General features: G+C 46.7%; 1 protein-coding gene across 1 annotated transcript; it reads right to left on the bottom strand.

Annotated features, from left to right (window-relative positions):
• Window positions 1–311: 311 nt before the first annotated feature.
• On the bottom strand, window positions 312–24,896 carry LOC109922306 (lipoprotein lipase-like). Its single transcript, XM_048613879.1, has 9 exons — window positions 24,612–24,896; window positions 21,558–21,737; window positions 21,353–21,464; window positions 20,390–20,623; window positions 19,133–19,375; window positions 15,604–15,724; window positions 5,921–6,160; window positions 3,252–3,353; window positions 312–609 (listed from the first exon to the last, which is right to left on the bottom strand). Exons 1-9 carry the CDS (start codon window positions 24,894–24,896, stop codon window positions 588–590), a joined length of 1,539 nt encoding a protein of 512 aa, XP_048469836.1. The 3' UTR covers window positions 312–587.
• Between the last annotated feature and the right edge of the window lie 206 nt (window positions 24,897–25,102).

The raw sequence follows: 25,102 nt of genomic DNA, 5'->3' as shown, positions 1-25,102 counted from the left end.
GGGTGTGGGCAGTGCGCTATAGACTATATCATGACAGGAGTTGGTGCTGAATGGGGGTGTGGGCAGTGCGCTATAGACTACATCATGACAACAGTGGGGAGGTAAGGTCTCAATGTACTGTAGGAAGAACAGAAATTGCTGGAAAAACTCAGCAGGTCTGGTAGCATCTGTGGATGGAAAGCGGAGTTAAAGTTTCAGGTCGAGTGATCCTTCCTCAGAATGGAAGGGTCACCGGACCTGAAACTTTAACTCCGCTTTCTGTCCACAGATGCTACCAGACCTGCTGAGTTTTTCCAGCAACAATTTCTGTTTTTATTTCTGATTTCCAGCAGCTGCAGATTTTTCTTTCTCTCTATGTACTGTACATTGCACATCTTTGGAAACCATTATATATAAAATCTCTAAATTATTTTGGTAACAGTCACATGAATCTACTTTACAGAATATTTACAGTGCTTTTACAGCATATACAAATAAATACCATTTCAAAAAGTAAACACAAAACCTAAAGGGTCAATCTTGTTATGAGGATCAATGATTAGTTGCCATTGCTGGTTGGTTCAGGGAAACGGCGCTATTAATGCCTCTCAGTGGTTGTGACCATGGTGTCTGTGAAAGACAGAGAAAGATGACGGTGAGATGTAACAACACATGGTCAAACGTCAATTTCACAGCCTTAAGTGCTCACAATACAGTGACATTGTCTGCACACAGGGCTGGTCTACGTCTGCATGGACTTGATGGGCCAAACAGCCTTACTCTGTGTTGCAACAACCCTACAAAAGCTTGGCCTGACATTATGCTTGGACATCAGTAGCCTCAAGCCAAGTCTCCTCACTCACTGTTTCTTTGCCCCACTGCACTTGGTTAGAACTACAAGTCATTAGTAAACAGGTGCCAGCCCTCAAAAGGTGGGAAAACCACAGATTCCTGGGATAGCAGGGCTGTCCTGTGGGGAGAGGTTGAGGAGACTGGGCCTGTATTCTCTACGAAAGAATAGCAGGTGATCTCGTAGAAACAAAGGCAAGCAAATTAGCACTTAGCTATGGAGGAGCCTCTGGTGACAATACTATGGCTTTAAGAGATGTGTTTCATCCTGGTTTCTTCTACAGAGAGATTGAGGGACAGGTGACGAGCAGCCTACAAGAAGATAAACAACTTGTGAAGCCTTGGATGTTTTTTTTAAAGTTGGAACAATGGATGGGTGGCACGGTGGCTCAGTGGTTAGCACTGCTGCCTCTCAGTGCCAGGGACCTGGGTTCGAAACCACCCTCAGGCAACTGTCTGCATGGAGTTTGCACATTCTCCCTGTGTCTGCGTGGGTTTCCTCCCACAGTCCAAAGATATGTAGGCTAAGTGGATTGGCCAGGCTAAATTGCCTGTAGTGTTCAGGGGTGTGCACTTTAAGTGTGTTAGTGATGGGAAATGCAGGATTATGGGGGAATGCTCTTCAGAGGTTCAGTGTGGTCTTGTTGGGCTGAAGGGCCTGTTTCCTGTAGGAGATTCTATGATATAATGAGAAGCAGTCTGAATGGGTGTGGTCAATCTCAGAACCAGATCTTTAGTTTTAGAATTCAGCAGAAGCTGCTGGAGATGTGAAAAAGCTGCCACATCTCTCTTTGCTACAGCTAAAAGCTGGAGTTCTCTCTCTCTCAGAACTGTTTTTTGATGTTATCTTCCTGCATGTGAGACAATCTGTTTCTCTGAATTTGCCTTTTGCCAAGGGGTGTGTTTATGGGATGTTGCTATATTGGAACAGTAATAGTTACTGTATCTATTGTTCTGTTAAGTTTTCCAATCGAGAATAAAGTTATTCTAATTCCTTCTTTCTTTTGTTGTATTATAACTATAGTGGATGAATAGTGTGTTTTGCCTTAAAATAAGAAAAAGTTCAGGTCTAGACTATTTTCTGAATATTTTGAGGAGGTTGGGTCTCATCCATAACACTCGTCACTCAGAGGGGGATGAATCTGTGAAATTCTCTACCCCAAAAGGGCTGGGAAGGTTCAGTTATTGAGCAGGTTCAGGACAGAGATTGGTAGCAGAAACAGAGTGAGTACAGTTTGTGCAGTGAGAGACAGAGTTAACTTTTTGAATCTGATATGGCTCCTTCAGGACTGAGGATTCATATCAGACTCAAAACGTTTTCTGTCCACAGATGCTGTCAGACCTGCTCAGTTTCTCCAGCACTTGTTTCAGATCTAGAGCATCCACAGTATTTTGCTTTTACAAGAAATTGATAGATTGCAAGTTATTTTATTCATTCACGGGATGAGGGCATTGCTGGCTAGGCAGCATTTATTGCCCATCCCTAATTACCCAGAGGGCAGTTAAGAGTCAACCACATTGCTGTGCGTCTGGAGTCACATGTAGGCCAGACCAGGTAAGGATGGCAGTTTCCTTCTCTAAAGGACATTAGTGACCCAGATGGGTTTTCTCGACAATCGGCAATGGATTCATGGTCATCATTAGATTCTTAATTCCAGATATTTATTGAATTCAAATTCCACCATCTGCTGTGGCGGGATTTGAACCTAGGTCCCCAGAACATTACTTGGGTCTCTGGATTAACAGTCCAGTGATAATACCAATGGATAGACCATCGCCTCCCCAGTTATGAATAATGGTAAGGGAAATGACGATATGAGGGAAACGATCAGCCATGATCAAGGATGGTGGAACAGGCTTAAGGCTTGAATGACTTACTCCTGCTCTTATCTTCCTAACAGCCTGGTTGTCAAAACGGGTGATATTCACAGACTGGGTAAAACATTGTTGTATCCAGGGGTGGTTTCTCCCAGTTTGTTTTTCCGAGTCTATCGCTAACCTCCTGGATAAGGAACTGTGAATAGATTCCTGGGTCTGTGAGGTGAGGGGAAGGTGGGAGTCAGGTTCCAAGCACACAATCCTGAGCGGAATAGCTTGTACATAACAGCTGGACCCACAGGTCAGAGATGTGTGCGTGTGTCTGCACCGGTGTTTGCGTGCACATGGCCATGCACTGTGCGTACATGTGGGCACGCACGTGTGTACATGTGTGGGTGCAGCGGTTGCTGGGTGAGGCAGCTTGTGGACACAGACATATGTGCACGGGGTGTGTGTGTGTGCATGTGTGGGGGGGGGGGGGGGGGTGGGGGGTGGAGTGGGGTGGGTGGGGAGTGAGGAGGGGGCATTAAGTCCCAGCTGAGCAGCTGCAGAAGGCAAGGTTTTGCTGGAAGATTGACAGGAGGTTAGCTGCAGCTCATGCTTACCTCCCAGTAGACCCTGTCTTGATTCTGGCTGGGCATTTGACCAAGGTGACCTCCTGAGAGGGGGAGATCCCAGCTGAAGAGTCCTTTAAGCAGAATGTCGTCCTGGACGCAGAAAAACACACAGCGAGTCAAGTGGGTACAAATATAACTAATTGCTTTCTTTAACACTTCACCACTCAACGATCATTCATATCTGAAGGTTGTGGTTAAACATCTTTTTCTCATTTCTAACCCTACATTTTCACAAAGCATTGACCATTATTCTGATCCCCCAAAGATCAATAACTACAAGTTTTTCAGTCTTTTGGGCGGGGGGGAGGGGTGGGTGGGTGGTGGTCTTGGATGAATTGATGACTTGGAGCTATTGACAGCCCCCTGTCTGTGCCAGGACAGAGAGTCCTCTCCCCTTAAATTTCCCTCAGACACAGGGCAGTCACTAACTATTTCAATATTTCAAATTCCAATATCCAACCAGCATCCAGATAGAAACAGCTCCTTTGGAACCCCCAGGTCATATTTGGTCCAATGGTTGTGTCTGACCCAGATCCACCTGGGACACAAGGCCAGGCCTTCCTTACAGGCAGTACCTGCTGCTCACCCAACGATAGCTTCAGGCAGCACTCTGTCAGTGCAAGGCTCACATCCCATAATGATCGGTCCAGAGGCGGGTGCCGACTCGGACACACACACACGCACATGCACATACACACACACACACACAACTGTTCCAAGGCAGTGGTGTTGGTGGCAGAAGTAATGCAGCAGCAATATGGCTAATCACACATTAGCTAGGTCTGTGCTTGACAAACATTTTCCCACCGTCACACCCTTTTTTAAAAATTCATTCATGGGATGAGAGCATTGCTGGCTGGACCAGCATTTATTGCAAAGAGGGCAGTTGAGAGTGAACCACATTGCTGTGAGGCCGATATCATATGTAGGCCAGACCAAGTAAGGATGGCAGTTTCCTTCCTAAAAAGGGCATGAGTGACAATCGATTCATGGTCATCTTTAGACTCTTAATTCCTAATTTTTAATCAAATCCGAATTCCACCATCTGCCATTTGAAGCCGGGTCCACAGAACATGACCCAGGTCTCTGGAATAACAGTCCAGTGATAATACCACGAGGCCAATCACCTCTCTGATTTCAAAGCTGGAAAATTGTAATGACACTTCAGTGAAGGCTGGGGAACAGAGGGGTGTTGGAGGCAAGGTACAGAAGATCTGTAACAGTGAGGGCAGTCTACGTTAAACAAAAACAGACAGACATTGCTGGGCTGGCGGCATGTGTAGAGAGAGGTTTCGGGTCCAGAACTACATAGTCTATGTTAATGTGGTTTGATGAGGCTCGTTCTGAGGAGAAACACTGAGATAGATCAGATAGTTAGAGAGAATCAATCATAGAATTGTTAGGAGGCCATTCATCCATTAAGCCTGTACTGTTCTATCATCCAGAGACAATCTCCTGCCTTTTCTCCCACATCACTGCACATTATTTCTATCTAAATAACCATCCAGTGTTCTCTTGAAAGCCTCCATTGAACTTGCCTCCATCACAATTCCAGGCAGCGCATTCCATATCCTAACTACTCACTGGTGAAAGAGGACTTTCCTCACATCACCATTGCTTTATTTGCACATCATTTTCATAGAATCCCTACAGTGTGGAAGCAGGCCATTTGGCCCATCGAGTCTACACCAACCCTCTGAAGAGCATCCCACCCAGACCCATCACCCTACCCTATCCCATAACCCTACAATGCCCATGGCTAATCCACCTAACCTACGTATCCCTGGACACTACAGCCAATTTAGCATGGCCAATCCATCTAGCCTGCACATCTTTGGACTGTGGGAGCAAACCCACGCAGACATAGGGAGAATGTGCAAACTCCACACAGACAGTCGCCCAGGGTGGAATCGAACCTGGGTTCCTGTCCTCTTGTTCTTTAATTCTTTCATGAGTGGTAACAGTCTCTGCCTGTCTACTCTAACCAGCCCGCTCATAATTTTGAAAACCTCAATCAAATCTCCTCTCTGCTGCCTTCTCTCCAAGGAGAGCAGTCCCAACTTCTTCAATCTATCCTCATCATTGAAATTTCCCATTTCTGCAATCATTCTTGTAAATTGCTTCTGCTCTCTCTCCCTTACATTCAAATCTTTTCTATAATCTGGTGCCAGAAACTGTCCACAGTACTCCAGCTGAGGGTTAACAAGCACCTTGTACAAGTTCAACATCATCTCCCTGCCCTTGTACTCAGTGCCCCTATTGATAAAGCTGAGAACGCTATGCTTTATGAACTGCTCTCTCCACTCATCTGGTCATCTTCAATGGTCTGTGCACACATACCCCCAGGATCCTCTGCTCCTGCACCCCTCTTTCATATTGAATCTCAAATGTTCCTCCAACCAAAGTGCATCACCTCACACTTCTCTGACCTCTTTCGAAATACATTAAACTTACAGTCCAACTTATGTTGAACAAGACGACACCAAAAGGAATCACGTGCTGAGGAGCACCAGTGCTGGTTAATAATCCGCACAGAGTCCTTGTAATTGAATGTTAGAGAAAAGAAGGAGACCTATCCCAGGTCTCTCTGGCAGAGCTGTATTGAAACATGACGAGTCAGCTCAGAGAAACAGCTTGACAAATCGCCTTGTCCTTACTTTTTTTGAGATTCTCCACACTTCACCTGGATCCTCTCCACATGGATATCGAAGTTGGAAATGACGGAGGGGGCCCACAGCGAAAGTTTGTACCAAGCGATGGAACTCTGCATCCTTTTCCACAGCGATCCCCAGGTTAAGGAGGACTCCCACTTAAACTTCATCAGCAGTAGATCTCCAATATCCACCTCGGTCACCACCAAGAATGAATGGGTCTTGTTGGGTGCAAACATCTCCACACTAAATAAAGGAATGAGACAGCTCGAGTGAAGCTTGATGGTTTTACCAAAGGGAAGAGAAGGTATTGGATGCCCAAGTACACTGTGGTTTGAAAATGTCAACCGTAGGAGAGGGCATGGTTGATGTATCTCTTGCCTCAAATGAATCTTTGGCAGTTGGTGCAGTGTGATGAGTGACACACGTAGTTTGAGGCTCAGTGTGGAAAAATCCAAACTTAGAAACATAGAAAATAGGAGCAGGAGTAGGCCATTCAACCCTTCAAACCTGCTCCATCATTCAATCATTTCACTCAGTATCTGTTCCCATTTGCTCTCCATACCCTTTAATCCTGTTAGACCTGAGAACTTTAGACCTGAAGCTTTATAAGACTTTGGTTAGGCCACATTTAGAGTACTGCGTTCACTTCTGGTCGCCACATCACAGGAAAGACGTAGACGTTTTGGAGAGGGTGCAGAACAGGTTTACCATGATGCTGCCTGGATTAGAGGGTATGAGCTATAAGGAGAGGCTGGAAAATCTCTGGTTGTTTTCTCTGAAGCGGCGGAGACTGAGGGGAGACTTGATAGAAGTCTATAAAATTATAGGATGCACAGATAGGGTTGACAATCAGAATCTTTATCCCAGAGTTGAAATGTCTAATACTAGGGGACATGCATTTCAGGTGAGGGTGGGGGGAGGTGGAAAGAGTTCAAAGGAGATGTGAGGGGCAAGTTTTCTTTTTACACAGAGAGGGGTAGGAGTGTGGAAAGAACTGCCAGGGATGGTGGTGGAGGCAGATACAATAGGGGTGTTTAAGGGGCTTTTAGATAAACACATGAATAAGCAAGGAATGGAGGGATATGGACAAAGGTCAGGCAGAAGGGATTAGTTTAATTTGTCGTCATGCTCGGTACAACTTCGTGGGCCAAACGGCCTGTTCCTGTGCTGTACAGGTCTATGTTCTATGTAACTATATTTAGCTCCTTCTTGAAAAGATTCAATGATTTGGCCTTTACTATTTTCTGTGGCAGAGAATGCACCACCCTCTGGCTGAAGACACCTACTCTCATCTGTCATAAAATAGCAAACTCCCTATCTTTAGTCTGTGGCCCCCTCTGGTCCTGGGCTCCCTGATCGTCAGGAACATCCTTCCCGAGTTTACCCCATCCAGTCCTGTTAGAATTTAACAGGTTTCTCCAAGAACCTTCCTCGTTCCTCTAAACTCTGGTGCTAACCAATCCGGTGTCTCCTCACACATAAACCTGCCATCCCAGGGATCACAGGAAATCCTCAGCAGATCAGACAGTGTCTGCGTGGAGAGAAACACAGCTCACATTTCAGTACACAAGCATGCATCAGATCCGGGAGAAGTTAGAAAGGTCATAGTCTTCGATATTTTCTAATCAGCCTGTTCAGTAATGTTATTACACAGGTCTGGAGGTGACACTTGACCCCTGGTCTGCTGGTCCAGAGGTAGGGACACAACCATTGCATCATAAGAGCCCTCATAGTTTCAGAGAAATGGGGGAGGCTGAAAATAGAACAAAAGGTAATAAGTGAGAAGGAAGGTGCGAGACATTAAATGACAAGAGAGAAAAGTTCGTGGAAATGGCCAGACAGGCAAATAAAGGAACATAAGATGAGTCTAAAGGACGGCAAGGCAAGCAGCTGCTATTCAAATGCAAAAACATGAAAAATAAGATTAAAGCTGCAACATGAGTGGCTGGGGGGTGGGGGGGTTGGTGCAGAGTTTGGAAATACAGACAGTTGGAAATTGTTGAACTCTGCGTTGATTCCAGAAGCTGTGAAATGGGGAGTCAGAAGATGAGTTGCTGTTCCTGAAGCCACACTGGAACAGTGCAGCAGACAGAGCACACAGATGTCAGTATGAGAGCTGGGTGGCGTATGGTTTGGGATTATGGTCGCAGACACAAAGGTGTCCCACAAAGCAGTCAGTCCCTCTGTGTTTGTTCACCCTGATGTGCAGCGACTGCATTGTTCTAGCAAATACCGTGGATTAAGTTGAAAGTTGTACAAGTAAATTGTTGCTTCACCTGGAACGATGACTTAGGGGCTTGGAGAGCAAGGAAAAAGGAGGTAAAAGGCCAGTATTACACCTTTTGCAGATGCGTAGAACATGCCAAGGAGTTTTGAGTGATCTAGGTGTAGAACAGTGTGTTACAGAGGGAACGGTCCTTTATGATGGTGACAGGCAAGAGAAGGGGAGATTCATTTATTGGTGCTAGTGAATCGAGCTGGTGGAAATGGCAATGCTCCTTTAAATGTGGAAGCTGATGGGGTGGAAGGGTACTTCTGGGTGGCAGGGTAGGAGGGGAAACAGAAGGGCAGGAAATGAATCAGACATAGTTGAGAGCCATGTGAATGGTACTGAGGGTGTCCTCAGTAGAGGAATCCTCTGGGCAGCACGGTGGCTCAGTGGTTAACATTGCTGCCTCACAGTGCTAGGGACCCGGGTTTGATTCCACCCTCATGTGACTGTCTGTGTGGTTTTCGCACGTTCTCCCCGTGTCTGTGTGGGTTTCCTCCGGGTGCTCCGGTTTCCTCCCACAATCCAAAGATGTGCAGGCTAGGTGGATTGGCCATGCTATAGTCTCCAGGGATATGCAAGCTAGGTGGGTCAGCCATTAGAAATGCAGAGTGACAGAGATAGGGTCGGGGGGTGGGTCTGGGTGGAATGCTTGTTCGAGGGTCAGTGTGGACTCGATGGTCTGAATTGCCTGCTTCCACACTGTAGGGATTATATTTGGAAGAAGGAACAAACAGATGCAATGGAAATGGGGAAACAGGGAGAATGGAATGGAGCCCTCACAGCAGTCAAGGTGTGAAAGTGCAGCCGGGTAGCTTTCAGAGTCAATGGAATTTATAACTAATATTAGCAGACAGCAGATTCCCCAAAATGGTGACAGGGAAATGAAGCACAGGGACATGGCAAAGACAAGTTGAGGTGAAAGTGGAAGATTTCCAGTTTGGGTGAGAGCTGGAAGTGACTCTGATACGGAGATGAACGTACTGGAGAATGGGGAAGGTGCCCAAAGAAGAGGAGGACAATGAATGTTCCACATTCCACACAAAAAGATGGGCATAACAAGGGCCCACATCAGTATCCACGGTAACAGCTTCATTTGAACAAAGTGGAAAGAGAAATGTTTCAATGAGAGATCAAGTTCAGCCAGCCAAGGAAGGGTCAGAGCGGATGGCTTACTCATTAGGGCCAGAGTTCAAGCTAAACACAATCTCCTGGAAGACACTATTGTCCTCCTGGGAGGTGGGGGGGGGTTGCGGGAAGAACTGGTTAAGCACACAGGAGCTCCCAGGGATTAAGATAAAAGTTGTGCAGGGAGAGTACGATTGCACGCAGATCCAGAAGAGAAAGTAACAACTCTATCACTAACAAATATTTGGAACAGCTTGTGAATAATTAAAGCTGTGGTACTTCCAAGGTCCCTGGTCTAGAGCAAGAGAGAGACAGAGTGAGAGGGGGAGAGAGAGAGAGGAGACACTTAGGACAAGGACATCAGAAAGTGTTAAAGAGATGGAGGGAATCAGAAGAGACACAATGCAAATAGGGAGGGACTGGACAATGGAGATAGGAATCAAGATAGGGGAATAAAACACAGCACAGTGGGACAGGAAATGATGAGTCTGCCAGAATAGCCTTCTTTGTGAATTTTGGGGAGGAGGTCAAAGAAGGCTGCTCAGGGTTGTGGGACTAAAGGTGGGAAACTCTCCAGAGGAGACGAGGTCAGTGACAGACCTGGAAAAATGACTTGCCATCCTCTGGCACGGGCCATTGGCTCAGTCACCTGGATAGTGATAGGGTTAGAGTTAAGTGTGGACCGGATCACTGCCAACAGCATGGGGTTTGATTCCCTGTTCCAGTTGGGATAGATTCCAAACATTCCTCCTTGGCCTAATAGTGCTTCAAACACCAGCACAATCTTCAGGAAGAGCTCTCTAGAAAAGAATGATCAATGGGGGCAGTGCTGCCCCATTGTGTGACTGAAGGAGGGTAACTATGCAGCCAAGCCCATTGGTTAGTCCAGAACTCATCGTCTCAGGCCTAACATTGTAACAGTGTGAGGTCAGAGCGCAGCAATGCAGAGGGTTACTTATCATTGACTGATATCAACATAAAGAAAACACAAATTGTAAATTGTAAGATAAATCAAAACCTGAAAACAGGCTGTGGTGAGGAAAAAAAACTCGAGATGACAAATGAGACATTCACAAAATAACGATGCCAAAATGTTGGCCATCTATTGTGACATCAAGCTGACTTTGTGTTTAAACTGTAAACAAAAGAAACTTCAAATTAAATTGGTGACCACTGTCTCCACCATTTTTTGAATAAATCACTAAACAGAGGGTCAGTCTGTGACCTTAAACAGATTTAAAAGGTCACCTGATGTCATTTCAATGAAGGGAATTATCCTCTGAACCCTGACTGACACTGAAGATTTAACTAACAGTGCTAAAGCCATCACTGTTTGTGGAAACCGAAAGGACTGCATATGCTGTAAATCAGAAACAAAAACAGAAATTGCTGGAAAAGCTCAGCAGGTCTGGCAGCATCTATGGAGAGAAATCAGGGTTAACGTTTCGGGTTGAGTGACCCTTCCTCAGATCCACTGTTTTGTGGATCTTGCTGTGTAACAATGGCTCCAGCTTTCATACATCACAACAATCACTGCATTGTGTTAGCACCTCATAGACTGAAAGGTACTTTTGAACATTCCAAGGTCACAAAAAGCAAGGCAGAGATTCAAGACTCTCTTCTGTACCATCACAGTGCAGATTTGCTACATTCTGTGACGTGGAATGTAATGTGGACCATATAATCATCCAGCTCAGCTCAGTCAGGCTATTGGTGGCCTTATGAATTCAAACTTGAATATTCACTCAAAATAAGGAAGAGGTGGTGCTGTGGTAACATCACTGCATCAGTATTCCGGAGATCATGGCTAAAGTTCTGTGGACATGGGTTTCAAATCCCAGGAAAGGAGACAGAAAGTTGTAGTGGAAGTGAGTTTCTCAAAATGGAGAACTGTGACCAGTGGTGTTCTGCAGGGATCCGTGTTGGGACCACTGTTGTTTGTGATATACATAAACGATCTGGAGGAAAGTATAGATGGTCTGATTAGCAAGTTTGCAGATGACACTAAGATTGGTGGAGTAGCAGATAGTGAAGGGGACTGTCGGAGAATGCAGCAGAATATAGATAGATTGGAGAGTTGGGTGGAGAAATGGCAGATGGCGTTCAATCCAGGCAAATGCGAGGTGATGCATTTTGGAAGATCCAATTCAAGAGCGAACTATACGGTAAATGGAAAAGCCCTGGGGAAAAATTGATGCACAGTGGGATCTGGGTGTTCAGGTCCATTGTACCCTGAAGGTGGCAACGCAGGTCGATAGAGTGGTCAAGAAGGCATACGACATGCTTTCATTTATCGGACGGGGTATTGAGTACAAGAATTGGCAGGTCATGTTACAGTTGTATAGGACTTTGGTTTGACCACATTTGGAATACTGTGTACAGTTCTGGTTGCCACATTACCAAAAGGATATGGATGCTTTAGAGAGGGTGCAGAGGAGGTTCACCAGGATGTTGCCTGGTATGGAGGGCGCTAGCTATGGAGAGAGGTTGGGTAGATTAGGATTATTTACATTAGAAAGATGGAGGTTGAGGGGGGACCTGATTGAGGTCTACAAAATCATGAGAGGTATAGACAGGGTGGATAGCAAGAAGCTTTTTCCCCGGAGTGGGGGACTCAATTATTAGGGGTCATGATTTCAAGGTGACAGGGGGAAAGTTTAAAGAAGATATGCGTGGAAAGTTCTTTACGCAGAGGGTGGTGGGTGCCTGGAATGCGTTGCCAGCGGAGGTGGTAGAGGAGGGCAGGATAGCATCATTTAAGATGTATCTAGACAGATACATGAATGGGCAGGGAGCAGAGGGGTACAGATCCTTGGAAAATAGGCAACAGGTTTAGATAGAGGATCTGGATCGGCGCAGGCTTGGAGGGCCGAAGGGCCCGTTCCTGTGCTGTAATTTTCTTTGGGGAAAGAAAAGAATGAATTTGTGATGAATTAGTGTGGCAGGGCTCCAGGGAGAGGCTGGAACTGGTTTACGTGACTCTACAGTCACAATGGACCAAATGGCCACCTACTGTGATGCTACAATTTCAAATGATCAACCTGATATGGGGGCGTTGGGAGATTGGATTTGCTGGATTATTAGTTATAAATCCAGCAAAACAACCAAATTGTTACCGCATGCATTTGTGGAGTCAGTTTGCTAAAAGGCCTGGAGGGTTAAAAGACAGTAAATACCAGTGACTTTTTAAAAAATTCTTTTATGGGATGTTGGCATCAATGGCAAGCTCATTAATTGTCTTGGAATTGAGCTGCTTGCTCAGTCATTTCAGTCACAGTTCAGAGGGCAATTAGGAGTCACATGTAGGTCTGACCGGGAATCATTACAGTCCCTACAGTATGGAAGCAGGCCATTTGGCCCATCGAGTCCACACCAATCCTCCAAAGGGCATCCCACTCAGACCCACCATCTACCCTATCCCTGCATTTCCCACCCCTAGACACCATGGGCAATTTAGCATGGCCAATCCACCTAAACATCACATCTGTGGGAGGAAACTGGAGCACCCAACAGACACAGGGAGAACATGCAAACTCTACCCAGACAGTCCACCCGAGGGACGAATCGAACCTGGGTCCCTGGTGCTGTGAGGCAGCAATGCTAACCACTGTGCCAAGGCAGATTTCCTTCCCACAAGGATGTCAGTGAATCAGATTCTTACAACAATCAACAATAGTTTCATAGTCATTATTTAATATTTTCAAAAGTGCAGATTTATTAATTGAATTGAATCCGTCAGTCCCCTTCACTATCTGCTACTCCACCAATCTTAGTGTCATCTGCAAACTTGCTAATCAGACCATCTATACCTTCCTCCAGATCATTTATGTATATCACAAACAACAGTGCTCCCAACACGGATCCCTGCAGAACACCACTGGTCACAGTTCTCCATTTTGAGAAACTCCCTTCCGCTACAACTTTCTGTCTCCTGTTGCCCAGCCAGTTCTCTATCCATCTAGCTAGTACACCCTAGACGCCATGCGACTTCACTTTCTCCATCAGCCTACCATGGGGAACATCTTCCACAATAGTTGGGCACCTATAGACTATGCCAGACAAGGTAATGGTACCTCTACTGTATCTTAATTCCAATCAAATAGATTCCATCCTCGACAGATCCAGGAGATCTCTGCTCTCTTGTAATAGCAACCATCATCTGTACTGTGATCCATCCTCCTTTCTGACTTTCGCAGCATTTCCTCCACACTTTGTATCTCAGGAATTATCAGTAGTATTCCTGTTCTTCTTCGAGCAAGGTCTCAGTTTTTGCCCCAACATTTTATTCCAATGAGTCTATTTGCACCTGCAGCTCACTAGCCTTCTTTGTGTTTCCATACGCACACTGTGACTGGAACCCTCTTTTCTAGACCGAAATTTTTATTTCCGGGTCCAGAGCAGACAATCAGGAAAATTCTCAACTCCGCAAATCTGACTTGGGGAGTCAGGCTCTGATGGGAGGGTACCAGGGGCTGTGGGCACAGAGATGGGCATGGATAGGTGGAGACGGATTGTGGTATCCAGCCCACATCAGCACCCTGGCACCCCAGCTGCAAGAATCAAAACTTCCCCCCTCACCTTCCCCACCCAACACAATGGCCATGCCTACACCTCTGCCACATCATTCCTCTGCCCACCTTTACTGCCCCTTCACTCCCGATCCTGGCCAGGTTCAGCCTCTGTGCCACTTCACACCAACTCAGCTTTCATTGGCAACTCTCACTGTACCTGCCAAGGGCTAACCTCAGGATGCATACTAAGATGAAACAAGACAGAGTTGCACATGTCTAATGATGAATTCAGTCTGGTAATAAAACACTCTCTGATTAAAACCATTCACTACATCTAACATTATGGTGAAAAACATGGATACAATTAAGGGTAGGGGTTGGATAAACAGGAGGGAGAAAGGAAGTGAAGGATAGTGTGATTGGGTGAGGTAAACGCGGTTGGGAGTAGCTTGGCATGGGAGCATAAACAATGGCATGGGCCAGTTGGTTTCGAGTCTATTTCTATGCCAAGCCTCCCTGCCCATGGATATGCTGGCCTGTATCTGGCCTGGCTGTATGTTCATTCTGATTCGACAGCATGTGCTGTGGCAGGAGATGTTGGGTTGAGAGTGCCAGCCCCTGCAGCTACTGGTCAGGGTGAGGACTTACTGGCCTCAGTCCAACTGCTGTTTGCCTCCTTCCTGCTGGCCCTCTCTTCCCCCGTCAACTTATTCCTTTTGTCTTGTTTTCTCCTTCACCTTCTGGGTTGCTTGTCTCCAGGCAGCAGTACTGATCTGATCTGGGTCAGCCTGAGGTCTCACATGCCCCTGTATCAGTGACATGGGTAACCTATTGGTGTCATACTGGTACTGAGCTCCTGATGGAGCATGTCTTTGGGGATTTGACCACAACCCATTAGCTCACATGACCCAGCCAATGACACAAGGGCAAACCATGCTGGGGATCCTTGTAGGCCTGTCTACCTGCATATTTGACATTTTCTTGCAGGAGATGTCTAGTATGTGTCTAGGACAGTAGAGATGGAACCTCTTCTTGACTTGCCTAAGTTGTCTGTTCTTTGTTATTGTGAAGAAGGGCTGTGAGCACCAGCCTGGTGACAGGGAGGTTCCATCAGTTGCTAGCAGTTCACATTCAACCTTCCAACTTCAACAATGGCACCCGTGACCTCGGAAATTCTGATGTTGATTTTGACAATTTTCTGGTAGTTATTCATCCAAAGCATGTGAAGTCATTGACAATGTCCACAGTGAGGTTATCGATGGTGACGGAAGCTGGAATCTCTACCCTTTGGTTGCTCCTCCTGACACTGATTTGCTGCAGCTCCCTGCAGCTGAGCTTCAGCACAAGGAACCAGCAACAGCATCTTACACACAAGGGGGTTCTGCACTTTGGTTCTTGGCGTGCAGTCTTGCCATGTTGCTGTCAGATCCGGCAATGCATGTGAACATACTGGTTTGACTCACTGACAGCACAGAATAGCTGCAAAGAGAACATTGTAACAGAGGGGTTCAGGACCACTGGTAGGTGCGGAAGGAAACCACAGCGAATGGGATGAGGAGAGGTAGACATAGCTGGTAGGCAACAGGACCATAGCATGGTCATGATTTAACAGGCAAGGGAAATTGGGGAGTGGGTACATGGGGGAGTGGGCGAAGGGAACTGTGGAGGATTGAAAGGGTTGGTCTACCCTTTGGCCAAATCATGGCCAAATTTAAAGGCGTCAGTATAAAGTGGATACAATTCCGAACAGTCGGAGCTTGGGATGAAACTGTACTTACATTTCGACGGGAAGGTCCTTCACGTCACTCTTGGTCCCATGAAGAGACACTGAGAGGGCGGGGTCGATGTCAAAGTGGTTGACCTTGCTGCAGAAGTGGATCTTCAGCTGGTAATGATAAACTGTGGGAGGAGGGGGGAAAGGAAGAGAAAGAGTTAACAGCTGGAGATAGCGCAGCTGATAATGGTGTAAGTGTTCTCCAGAGCCACAAGGGTGAGGCTCCTGGGGCTGGGGGGTGGAGGGATTGCTGCGACGATGAGGGACTTGAGGGTGAGGGGTTCACAGACACAGAAACAAAGCTCCTCTTTGCTGGACTGTTGCCCCAGGTTGACAGCCTGCACTATTGTGGTCTTCTTACAGAGCAGTGGCAAACAGTGGAAGGATGTAACAGGCTCATTAACAGTTTAATAGGCCATGATGTAAAGAGAAATAGAAGCAGGGTAGGCCATTTGGCCCATCAAATCTAAACACCACTCTTCAGCAAGATCAAGGCTGGTCTCCGATTGTGATTTTAACTCCACTTTCTCGTCTGCTCCCCTATGACCCTCGAATCCCTCATTGAGCCAAAACCTGTCAAACTCAGCCTCAAGTATAATGAATGACCTAACCGCACTGCTCTAAGCCCTCAGTAATCTCTTCTCCCTGGAAGAAAATCTTCCTTCTCTCTGTCTTAAATGGAAGGTCCTTAACTTTTAAAACTACTGTTAACATTCATTATTATTTTAAAGATTTCTCCACAAGAGGAACCACTTTCTCAGGGTCCAGCCTGTCAAAGATTCTCAGGATGTGTTGTTTCAATAAGATCGTCCTCATTCTGTAAATGCCCGCAAAGCACAGGGCAATGGGTGCTCATAATCCAATCAACTGGGCTTCACTACAGCACTTTCTGACTCACACACTGAGACAAAGTCTCATTCCACAGCCAGCACAGTCCTTAGTCCATCATCATCAGTGATCACAGAGTAACCGAGAGAGACAGGCCAGTCCCCTTCAAAACCAGAGTACAAACATTCAACACAATACAGGAGCGGTTCAATCCTGCACTCATTCACTCACTGCCACAGAAAACCAAATGGTTGTGTTTTCCCTTTTGTCAGATGTGGGTGCTACTGGTAACAGCAGCTTTTATTACCTGTCCCTAATTGCCCTTGACAAGTGGCTCTTTAGGCCATTTCAGAGGGCAGTTAAAAGTTAACCACATCATTGTGTCACAAGCCAAACTGGGTAAGGGCAGCAGTTACCTTCCCTTAAAGGATATTAATGAAAATTGTTTTGTTTAAATAATTTCAATTCTGAGACTAACGTTTTGGTCCCAGATTTAACTGTTGAATTTTAAATTCTACCAGCTGTTGCGGAGGGATTCAAACCAATGTCTCCAGAACATGTGCCTGGCACTCTAGACTACTAGGCAGTGACATTACCACCACTCTACCATCTCCCTGTTTGAATACACTCCTTGAAGATGATTTGCTACGTTTGGGTGCAATATAAATACCAGTTGCTGTTGCCAGCCAGAGGTTGGATTTGTGGCGATGTAATTAATACAATGAGACTCATTGCAGAATTCTCCTCAGAGTGTGGCCAGGACCCAAACTCTCCCATGGCTTTGCTGGAGCAGACCCTGGGCACTTAGCTGCCAACGTCAGAGGGCAGCTTTAATGGAGAGCAAACCAAGCAGGGCCCAGGGCTGGTCAGTCTAGACCCTACACCTCCATCCACATCACACCGGCAGCTCAGTCCCCGAGAAATTCACATCCTCAACTGATCTAACGGTTATTGAATTTCGATTGGATTTGTCCGCACTCAAATAGGAACAGAGAGACAGAATCCGTTTCATTGCTTCTGCAAAGCTTTTAACCCCCTGCTTCTGCTTTGATGATTAAAGCTCAGTATAAAGCAAAGGAACTTTTTACAAGGTTTCTCACTGAGAAATGACACAGGACAGAGCCCAGCTTTTCAGTCAGCCAGAGAGGGAACAGGCCACTCAGCCTGTTGTGCCCATGCTGGCTTCTAGCTCTCCAATCAATCCAGCCTGCATTCTCCCATCTCTCTGCAAATTTCTCCTTTCCAAGAATGAATCCAATTCCCTTTTGAAAGTTATCACTGAACCTACCAGACCACAACAGCTCATTAAGTGGTTATCCTTAGCTCCCATTTGATCTCGGGCCAGTTACTGTAAATTGGTCTCATCTGGTTGTATTGACCTTCCAGCTGCCAGTGTAACCAATGTTTCCCTCTATTCACTGCTCAATACCTTCACAAGAATCAGCACTGATTAAATTCCCCCCTAAATGCCCTGCCAGAGGGTGAACTATGCCCCAAAAGCTGGCACTGGTGGGTAAACCCACAATTACAAGAGTGCTGGACCCTACTCCCCCCGCCCCACCACCATGTGCAGGGGGCAATTATGAGCAGTTAAAGTGTTATTACTTACCTGCTCTGCTTTTGCCAATGCTAATGTTAACCTGCTCTGCAGTGCTGCCAGCAAAGGTGCCAGGCACTGACTTTAACGATCCAGAGCAGGGAAAGGAAGCTGTCTAATTCTGGGAGGGGGATCCAGTTGGAAGAGGATCAGAAATGGACAGGCCCAAACAGCTCCGTTTTGTTCAGTGGTCAGGTCAGAAGTGGGAGGTGCTGCTCTGAGCCGCACAGTGCAAGTCTAGTGGTACCCCGTATCCTCCCCCCACCACTAATAGGACCATGAGATTCTCCCAAGCCCCATTCCAGGATTTATCCCCTGCTGCTAGAGTTTCCTCCTGTTGTTCCTCATGCGGAGAAGTTGTTTCCCTCTCAGAGAATCTAGGACCACACAGAATCATCTCAGAACACATTTATGACAGAGGTGGAGGAGGAATTTCTTCTCTCAGAAGGAAGCAAAGAACAAAGAACAGTACAGCACAGGAACAGGCCCTTTGGCCCTCCAAGACTGCGCCAACACATTTTGCCCTTCCATACTAAAACATTCTTCCCTTATGTGATCCGTATCCCTCTATTCCCTTCCTATTCATGTATTCGTCCAGGTGCTTCTTGGAAGCTGCTATTGCGTCTGCTTCCCTCACCTCCTCTGGCAGCACATTCCAGGCACCCACCACCCTTTGTGTGAAAAACGAGCCTCGCACATCTCTTTTAAACTTTCCCCCTTGCACCCTGAACCTGTGTCCCCTAGTAATTGACACCTCCACCCTGGGAAAAAGCCTCATACTTGCTTTATAAACCCTCCAGCAAAAGGCTTTCGAGGCTGGCTCATTGAGTATATTCAAGGCTGAGACAGACAGATTTTTAATCAGGAAGGGAATCGTGGGCAACAGGGAAAAGGCAGGAAAGTGGAGTCGTGAATTATCAGCTGAGTCATGACTTTGTTGACAGGCAGAACAGACATGATGGGCTGAATGGCCTGCATCTACTCCTATATCTTATGGGCTTATTGCCTGTGGAGACCTTGGGGACATATTCATGGGTCTGTCCCACAGCCAGGCAGTGTTCTCCCCACCCCATTCCCCAAATCCAGACAGGAATCAGCTTTGTCCTACCTCGGAATGGCATGTTGGCCCGGGTCTTCAAGTACATCCTGGTACTTTTCTTACTGGCGACCCGCTTGACGTCGTAGCCCAGCGTGTTGCAGCGATTTTTGTGGCAGTTCAGGCACATGCCCTTCTCGAAGGATTTGGGGTTGTTACAGCGATAGGTTTTGCAGGGCTGTTCCTTGTACAGCAGGGAGTCGATGAACAGGTGGATCGATCGCTCATGTTCACACTTCACAGCTTCCGAAAACGCTGGAGGAGAGACAGGGACCGGCTCAGTATGTTTCACTAACATGGAGCTGGGCTAAAAGGTTACACATGCCAGACTGAGAGAGCCGGCAGTTCAGACTCTGTCCCATCAGAAACTCCCCTACTCCCAACACAAGGACAGTAGCATCCCCCCCACCCCACCCTGAGCCCTGGTTATTGGGATCAGATTACCCCCACCCCACCTCCCAAGCCCTATCCCAAGCCCTAACTCCCTTAATTAGCCTGGATTATCTGTTTTATTATGCACTTTCACTCCAAAACCCACCGAACATCAGTAGATTAAGCAGGGCAATGACATCTGGAACCTCGTAATCTGGATGTGAGAGGTGTTATATAAATCTTGAATCCCTACAGTGTGGAAGCAGGCCATTCGGCCCTATGAGTTCACACCAACCCTCTGAAGGGCATCCCACCCACACCCACCTACCTACCTATCCCATCTCCATAACCCTGCATTCCCCATGGCTAATCCACCCAGCCTGCACCCCTGAGCACTCTGGGCAATTTAGCATGGCCAATCCACCTAAGCTGCACATCCCTGGACCGTGGGAGGAAACCGGAGCACCTGCGGGAAACATCGTGGGCTGAGGGGCCTGTACTGTGCTGTACTGTCCTGTGTCCTATGTCCTAAATCCATGTGTTGTAGGCTGACCCACAAAGCCCTCAGGGAGGGGATTCCAGGAGTTTGACCCATTGACACTGAAGGCACAGTGATATATGACTGAGTGGGGTGGTGTTCCCATGTATCTGCTGCCCTTGTCCTTCCAGATGGAGGTGATCGTAGGTTTGGAAGGTACTGTCTGAGGATCTTTGGTGAATTTCTGCAGTGCATCTTGTAGATAGTACAACAGTGTTTTACAAATACCAGCTCCCTGTTTCTTGGGTCTCCACACATAATTGAAGGCCTTCACCAGTACCTCTGTCCAGGGTTGGGTCTAAACCCGTGCCCACAATGGGAAACCATTCAGTCACTGTTGCAGCCTGGCACCCTCTTACCAAAGATGCCAAACGTGGCAATGTTGTTCACAGCCTTCTGTAGGTCACAGCCGGGTTGGAAACTCCCTCCATTCGGATAGATGTCCACGTGTCCAATTGGCTGACGAATCCCGATGCTGATTCCTAGAGATTCCCGGGTGAAGGTGTGGAGAACGTCGACAAAAGTGGCATCGTCGGGAGAAAGCCGTCCATGAGCGTGGGTTCCTTCAAATATTGGCCCAGCGGGGTCCAGTCCTAAAGGGGTGGCAACATTGGAGCCAGGTTTGAATCAAACGTTTTTCCTCAAGAAAACAAAATTCGAGACACCTAATTTCCAAATTTCTTTCTCAGCCCAGCCCTGTGTTTGGCTCTGTACTGTCACCATGATGATCATCGCCATCACCATCATAGTGCTCAACCTCTACCTGGGTAAAGAACAGGCACAGGATAGAGGGTGAGGGGAGGGCGAAGGTGAGGGTGAGAGTGAGGGTGAGGACGAGGGTCAGGGCCAGGGTCAGGGTCAGGGTCAGGGTCAGGGTCAGGATTGCTTCATCAAATGGGTGTTGGAGGTTAGGCCTGATGCAGGCCGAGAGGTTAGGCCTGTCCTTGGGGTGGAGGTTAGGCTTGTTGGTTTGGGAGTTGGGGGGACGGTGTAATAGAGATTACACCTGTCCTGGGTGAGGTGGTTAGGTCCCTTGGGGGGAGGAGGAGGGCGTTAGCGCTGTCCAGTGGGAGTTAGCCCTGTCTGGGGAAGGGGTTAGGCCCATCCGGATACAGAGAGGGATGGGTTAGGCCTGTCCTGTGTGGTTAGAGGTTGTTAGGCCCCTTGGTAGCTGGGGTAGTGTGCCCATCGATAATGGTGCTGTGAAGCTGATGAACTGTGGAGGGCACTGTCATATACACCAACATACACACACATACACTGCCAACCAGCATCTTGTCAAGGGTGGAATGAGCCAATCGGAAACATTTTCACTGCACTACCTGTAATCCGGCCAATCTTATTGGCTGTGTGACTCCCTGCAAAGCCAGCCACATGAGCCCCGAGGCTGTATCCAATCAGATGCACCTTATCGAGAGGAATCTGTTTTTCTTTCTATGAGAACCAAGGAAACAGATGCTATTAGATTGAAAGCAGCAGAGTTGGTAAAGAACTTAAATAACTGTGCCTCTGGAAACAGCTCCTCACCTCCAGCCAATCAATTAGCTTGCTGATGTCTCGACCAACCAACATAGTATTCTGGGCTGCTATTGGGTAATGCTGGTGGGCACGATCAAGCCAATCCACAACAAGGACATTGGCATCAGGCTCTCTCTGGTACAGAGCGATAACTAACTTTTCAATCCAGCTCTCAAACAATCCACTCACCTGAAGGCAGACAAACAGAAAGTCAGTCCCTCTGTTCCTCAATAAGCTCCTCAGCAGCTTCAGTAACATGAGAGTAGGGACAACCTCGGGCAGCCTGGGCTTACGGAACTTTGTGATCAGGCTGAGCACCGTAGCTTTTGCTTCCACATGACCTAGGCCTGTTGAACCTCATCACAGGCGTTCTTATGCTCACACTTCCCTCTCCTTTGTATAACCTTTAACATTTTCCTTTTAGAGAGTCATACAGCATGGAAACAGACTCTCCAGTCCAACTAGTCCGCACTAATCATGCTCCCGAAAGTGAACAAGTCCCACTTGTCTGCACTTGGCCCATATCTATAACCCAGTCTGACCCTGTCCACCCCAGTCCAACACCAGCACCTCCACATCATATCCATCCAAACTCTTCTCATCCATGTACTTATCCTAATTGTCTTTTAAACATTGTAACTGTACCAGCATCCATCACTCCCTCAGGAAGTGCATTCCACACGTGATCCTCTCTCTGTGAGAGAAAAAAAAAATTGCCTCTCATGTCTTTTTTAAATTTTTGTCCTCTCACCTTAAAAATATGCCCCCTAGGTTTGAACTCCTCCACCCTAGGGAGTGCACCCTTGCTATTCACCTTATCTATGCCCCTCACGATTTTATAAAATCTAACCTCTAATTTCCAGCCTATTTTTATATCTCAAACCTTCCATTTCCAGCAACATCCTAGTAAATCTCTTCTGAACCCTCTCCAGCTTGATTACATCCTTCCTATAGCTGGGTGACCAGAACTGCACACAGTATTCCCGAACAGCCTTCACCAAAATCCTGTACAACCTCAACATGATGTCCAAATTCCTATACTCAACCATCTGAGCATTGAAGGCAAGCATGCTATACACCTTCTTACACCTAAATTTCAAAGATTTATGTACCTGAACCCATAGGTCTCTCGGTTATACAACACTACCCAAGGCTTTAACATCAATTGTATAAGTCCTGCCCTTAGATAACAAGGTGTAGAGCTGGATGAACACAGCAGGCCAGGCAGCATCAGAGGAGCAGGAAAGATGACGTTTCGGGTCTGGATCGTTCTTCAGAAAAGAAGGGTACAGACCCGAAACATCAGCTTTCCTGCTCCTCTGATGCTGCCTGGCCTGCTGTGCTCATCCAGCTCTACACCTTGTTATCTCAGACACCAGCATCAGCAGTTCCTACTATCTCTAAATCCTGCCCTTGTTTGTTTTACCAAAACACATTACCTCACATTTATCCAAATTAAACTCCAGCTGCCACTGCAGCCCTTGACCCATTTGATCAAGATCTCTTTGTAATCTTAGATAACCTTCTTCACTGTGCACTATACCATCCATTCTGGTGTCATCCGCAAACTATCTAACCATATGCTTTGTATATTCTTATCCAAATCGTTTATATAAATGGCAAACAAAAGTGGACCCAGTACCAATTCCTGTGGCACACCGCTGGTCATAGGCCTCCAGTCCAAAAAATAACCCTCTACCACCACCCTCTGTCTCCTACATTCAAGCCAATTTTGTATCCAATTGGCAAGCTCACCTTGAATCCCATGTGATCTAACTTTACCAATCTGAAGCTCCATGTCAAATTCTTTCTGTTGGTGACTGTAGGAGGTTAGAAAGAGTTAAATGATTGTCGTCAATTCTGAATGGAGAACGAGAAGTGCTGGGGATCACAGAGAGTCATGTTTGCAAGGGCACATCACATCTAGAATCTATAAGTTACTTCATGCTTACAATTTAAAAATGTTCTTTGGAAGAAGTTCCAGAATGTTTAGAAAAGGAGCAACTTTATGTTTAGTGGAAGCAAAATGATTACATGAGGAGCTACGTCACTGAGAATTGACACAAACCAATCTACATCCACTCCTACTTTTATAGTGCTGTAGAAACTAACCCATATGTCTACTCGTACCTTGGCTGTATCTTCACTCCATTTACTCAACTTTGTTCCAAACCTGTCTACCTTCCCAAAAAGGTCTGTCAATCTTGGTTTTGAAATGTTACAATTTTGTCTCAAAATTTTTTCGGGGGGAAAAAGAGTTACCAATTTCTTTCTGTGAGACAACACTTCCTAATTTCATACATAAAGGGTTCAGCAACCACTTTAAGTTCACACTCACAAACAAAAACGGAAGTTGCTGGAAAAGCTCAGCAGGCCTGGCAGCATCTGTGAAGAAAAAAGCCAGAGTTAGCGTTTCGGGTCCGGTCACCCTTCCTCAGAAACAGCTTCTGTTTCTGTTTTTGTTCCTGATTTACAGCATCCGCAGTTCTTTTGGTTTTCATTAAATTCACACTCCCTCGATTTTAAATTCCTCATCCTTTGTATCCCTCCATGCCACATCACCCTTCTCCCTATCTCTGGAATCTCCTCTGGCCCTCAAAATCCTCAGCGACCCCTCATTCCACCAATTCTCTCCTCTTCAACCGCCCAGGGCCCTGAGCTCAGGAATTCCTTCCTGAAACCTTTCACCTTTCTTCGACAATGTCTTCAAAACCTCTGGCCAGGATTTTGGGGGTCTCTCGTCCTAGCACCTCGTTGGCTGGCTCAGTTTTGCTTTTTAATGCTCTTGTTACTTTAAAGGCACTAAATAAATGCAGATGTTGTTATCAACTGCCCCACCAGGGAAAATAATTTCTCTCTCACTCATACCCTTTAACTATTCATAGACATCAATTGGATTATCCCTCCGGTCTTGTATGAGAGTACAAGCCTGTTCTGTATAACCTGCCCCACAGTGGAGCTCCCTGTGTATTGAGGAGTTTATAACAGCGCTGGACGATGTGCTTGCTGTATGATGTCCTGTGCTAACACAATACGGAGGACAAATCAATGTAAAGCACTCACACTCCAGCCGTGGATGATTAGGAACGTGTTGGTGGTGCTGTTGAAGTTGCATTTGCTCAGAGAGCTCTCTTGCCCAGGGATGATGTAACACAAGTTCTCATCTGGTTTCCACACACGTTGCAGGGAGAACCTGGTTTTAATGGAGTTCAGATCCTCGATATGGTTGGTCTGGCGCTGAGCACCACTCTCTGGGGAAAAGAGACACAGGAGGCATTTACTGCAACGCGAGAGACACTGGGAGAGAGGAGGCACCCAACCAGAACAACACCCCGAGCAGGAGATCATCTGAGAGACAGCCCTCTTAGACCCTCAAGAAAACCGTGGTTTCTTCACAAGGCTGGAGCCTCTGTCAGGGGGGTACATTTGTTACATCCTCAAACATTTCCCAAATATCAGAAAAAAAATCCACAAAACCCCATTAGCCCTCCTCAAAATATCCCTTTCGGAATCAATCTCATAATCCCTCCCTGTGCTGCCCAATCATCACACGC

The sequence above is a fragment of the Rhincodon typus genome, chromosome 29 (genome assembly GCF_021869965.1).
Source record: "Rhincodon typus isolate 14 chromosome 29, sRhiTyp1.1, whole genome shotgun sequence".
In the NCBI taxonomy this organism is placed as follows: domain Eukaryota; kingdom Metazoa; phylum Chordata; class Chondrichthyes; order Orectolobiformes; family Rhincodontidae; genus Rhincodon; species Rhincodon typus.
Note: the sequence above shows the minus strand (reverse complement) of the source record. Positions and strands in the feature narration are given on the sequence as shown.